Source organism: Rhincodon typus, chromosome 4 (genome assembly GCF_021869965.1).
Source record: "Rhincodon typus isolate 14 chromosome 4, sRhiTyp1.1, whole genome shotgun sequence".
Taxonomy (NCBI): domain Eukaryota; kingdom Metazoa; phylum Chordata; class Chondrichthyes; order Orectolobiformes; family Rhincodontidae; genus Rhincodon; species Rhincodon typus.
In genome coordinates, this window is record NC_063335.1 from 17,720,075 (window position 1) to 17,724,222 (window position 4,148).

Here is a 4,148-nt window from a genome sequence, read left to right on the forward strand (position 1 = left end):
CACCGGACCTGAAATGTTAACTCTGTTTTTCCCTTCACAGATGCTGCCAGGCCTGCTGAGCTTTTCCAGCAACTTTGTTTTTGTTCCAGAGTTACAGCATCCGTAGTTCTTTTGGTTTTTATTCAGGATAAAGCAACCCATTTTATTGGCATCCATTTAACAACAATATTCGCTCCCTCCACCATTGATGGATAGTGGCAACAGTGTGTACTATCTATAAAATGCACTTGCAACAATTTACCAAGGCTCCTTTGACAGCACCTTCCAAACCTGTAATCTCTGCCATCTAGAAGCTCAAGGCAGCAAATGCATAGAAAGACCACCACCTGCAAGTTCACCTCCAAAGCCCATACCATCCTGACTTGGAACTACATCACAATCCCTCCACCATTGATGGGTCACTCACACTCTAACAGCACTATGGGTGTACTGACACCACTGCAACATTGTCTGTTGCAATGTAGAATACAACCTCACTATCAGATTCTCAAGGGCAATTAGGAATGGAAAATAAGTGCCGGCCTTACCAGGAGCATCCATATTCAATCATTAGATTTTTAAAAAAGTGTCAAGAGTTGTATGCCAATACTGATAGCAGGAATATTTTAGACTAAATGCACGAAAGTTGGATCATAAGTAGAATGCTACATGAACCTGTATAAATCTACCTCAAAATAATTAGGTGCCAGGAAGATTTTTCAAATGAGCTGATCTTGCATCATTAGAACAGGTGCACACAATGTGTGAACAGTAAGGGCCCTTTTAGGATCCATTATATTTGTTGTAATGCTGGGTTAGGTATGCAAATCAGCAGACCCACAGGATCATTTGTCCTTTAAAATTCTGGGATACATAGAGTTGTCTAGATGAAGTCAAAAATCAGATCAAGAGTGAACAGTGTACTTTTGCTCCCTGTACAGTAATTTAAATGTGTGTGCCAATGAAATGTCAATCAGTGAAGAATTTTAAATATAAATATATAATAACACTTAATGCTACATTTTCAATTTTGCACTGAATATAATTGACTAATGAGGAAGGTGCACAAAACGTGTTACGTTGGGATAGTTTTGGCTAATTCATACAATTTTGTCACAGTTTTTTACTAAGGCTGCAACAAATATCTCCCAAGTTGTGATTCAAGTCCACTTCAATCACAAGAAGCTGATAATATCTGGTATTCTCCACAAAATTATGTGCAAAACTTCATTAAGTGTATTCATAAGACTCATTATTTATTTTGTGACCACAAACGTGCTTTCAATTCATGTTTAATTTGAGGTCTTTTACAAAAAGTTGCTAGGATTCTATGCATTCTGTGTTTCATTGGCAGATAATTTTACAAAAGCACTTATAGCTTCTGGCACATGTTTAAATTTACCAAGTAAATGGACAGATCTAATATTCTGTAGACTATATTTATATATCACATTTTCTCTTTTAATAGGGAATCTGAAGTTGCAGATCTCAAGTCCCAGCTTGCTCGTATGCGAGAAGACTGGATTGAGGAAGAATGTCACCGAGTGGAAGCCCAGTTAGCGCTGAAGGAAGCTCGAAAGGAAATCAAACAGCTTCGTGAGGTGATTGACACTATGAAGAACAGTCTGGTGGAAAAGGACAAAGGTGTTCAGAAATACTTTGTTGACATTAATATCCAAAACAAGAAACTTGAGTCTTTGCTGCAGAGCATGGAGTTAGCTCAGAATGGTGCTTCAAGGGATGATTCATCTCTGGACTGTATGTGTGCTTCACCAGTAAAGTCATTGGCACGAAGCACAACCTACACAAAAATGACTGAAGCCATGGGCCTAGAAGATCAAGCAGTTGAAGAAATGGCTGATAGTGGTCTGCTGGCCAATGATGATATGGCAAGCAGGACAGATCTCTTTGATCAAATTCTTAGGTCAACACCTGCTGAAGGTAGCCCCGGAGACAGCTCTTGGTCTCAAGCCACTGAAAGGCAGGTAGCACTTGTTAACAGTGCAGCATATGAGATAGCTGCTCAGAGTGGCATGATTTTTGTAACCAATGATAATAAGCTGGTCAGGGAGCAGGCTATCCAGACTGACGTAGTGCCGTATAGCCCAGATGTACAAAACCTCATTCTGCATATTTTGAAATCACAGCATAATAGCCCAGTCAGCCCCATATCTTCAACCTGGGTATCAAATGCCAGTCAAGCAGCAAGTGCACCACAGTTTGAAACCGTAGTCAGTGACGCCTTGCTGGACTTGACTGCAAACAACCCTAACACTGCGATTCTGGTGTCTAAAATGGAATCTGTCAACCATTTCATGAGCCCTGAGGCATTCACTTACAATCAACAAGTGCAGCACTTGCCCAGATTAAAACATATGACAGAAGTTACTTTCACACCCATGCCTGATGTAACAGATGGTAGCAAATGTCTTGTGTCAGAGGATCAGCCATCTGCACTATGTCAGAAAAGCTACTGGAGTAGTCATTTTATGATTGATTTATTGGCAGTGGCCGTGCCTATAGTGCCTACTTTGGCATGGGTACTTTCCACACATAGAGGAGGAACAGAGCCCGTGTACAATATTGGGACTCTGCTGCGTGGATGCTGTTTGGTGGCCTTGCACTCTTTGCGCCATGCACCTCGCACACTCTTCTGCCACTCAGATGGAAATAAAGACACCCACTAACTGCACTTCGATTTTAGTTTAGGATACTTGAAGAGTACTGGAATTAGCTTACTGCATCGTCTTTGTATGTGACTAGGTGTGTTTTACCACATCAGTGAGGTTTAATTTGCACTGTTAATAAGTATAGATATATTACTTGACTTATGGTGGAATGAGTTTACAGTGTTGCAAGCTGCTTTTGAAGAATGGGTAATGTGAATGCTTTCCTTGAGTGAAGGAAATAAAAGAAATTTATGTGGCCAAAGTTGATCTGCTACTAAGCACTATGTCAGTAGATTTTGTAGCGGTGACATTTTAAAAAAGGCATGGAAAAGTGATGTATTTTTGTTGACGTATATGGGCCTGGATCTCGATTTGAACACTATCGTAGTTACTAAAGTACAGTTCTAAACACAGATTCTTCACAGCTTTGAACAGAAAATAACTGATACTGATCTTCTAAAGCAGCTGGCTCCAGAATCTGCTTAAACGTATTTTTCAACAGCTTATTACAGCTCAGCTGTGTACTTTATTGCTGCTTTTAGAAGCTTAACAAGTTTAATGGTCATGCCGTACTTTTATGTTGACGATAAAACCGAGTGTAACCAAAGCTTTTTGGCCTTCTGTTGTCTGTATGTTTTTGATGGTACGGGAATGTATAATGGAAACCTGGAACCTCTTGTTACTGTTGTGTTGCATCAGTACAAGCATTGATTAGTTGGATCAAGTGATATTACAGTGACCTGTATAAGTAGTTGCTACGTACAGTACATTGACATGTTTTAAAGTAATCAATAAGATGCTCCTATGTATTTGCTTCTGGCAAAAAAAAATTGCATTTTTATGATTTATGCATTGTGTTCGAGCCATGTGCAATATTGTTGAATTGTTTACTTTTACTTTTCTTTACTGTATTTCAGATGTTTCTAAATTAAAAGTTATAAATTTATTACATTAAAGCATGCCAAAAGAGTTACCAGTACTTTTGTCTCTTGGTTTGTACCTTTACACAATTTTTAAATCATTGTTCTGTGAATTGTATCTGAAATACATGAGACCAAAGACTATTGTCCATATCAAGTACATTCAGGTCAAGTAAGTAATCTCAATGACCCTGCAGTCTGCCACATTAATCTGAAAACTCAGAAAAGGACTCGTCAAACTTCCACTAGTTTTTTTTTAAATTCCACAATAGTCACTCAATACTCTTTGCCAAAGTTTATCAATTAATATTAATCCAGGTGTGTTAAAGTTGATAAAACTGAACGAGGACAGTTAGAATTGTGACTTTTTTCGTCTAATTTAGATGCTTCTAAATATTTGTTATAGTTTATTTACATCTAAACTGTTGTTCATTTGAGTGTCAGACTTGCGCTTTTGTAACCTAGGCAAGAATTTTGCCAGAAATTGGCTAAGTGTCAATTTTGGGGAGGTTCATGGAGGGTTTCTCTCTTTAGACCGGAGTGTGTTCTCTCAAGCTATTCTTGTCTCATTACTTGTGAG

At 38.6% G+C, this 4,148-nt stretch overlaps 1 protein-coding gene across 4 annotated transcripts in view; it reads left to right on the forward strand.

Annotated features, from left to right (window-relative positions):
* LOC109915040 (syntabulin-like) overlaps positions 1 to 3,605 on the forward strand; it is an 84,794-nt gene extending 81,189 nt beyond the window's left edge. For all 4 annotated transcript variants that reach the window (XM_048596265.1, XM_048596266.1, XM_048596268.1 and 1 more), the window contains one exon: positions 1,448 to 3,605. In XM_048596265.1, the coding sequence (XP_048452222.1) occupies positions 1,448 to 2,666 (1,219 nt within the window). In that variant the 3' untranslated portion in view covers positions 2,667 to 3,605. The remainder of the gene's footprint in view (positions 1 to 1,447) is intronic.
* Positions 3,606 to 4,148: the final 543 nt, after the last annotated feature.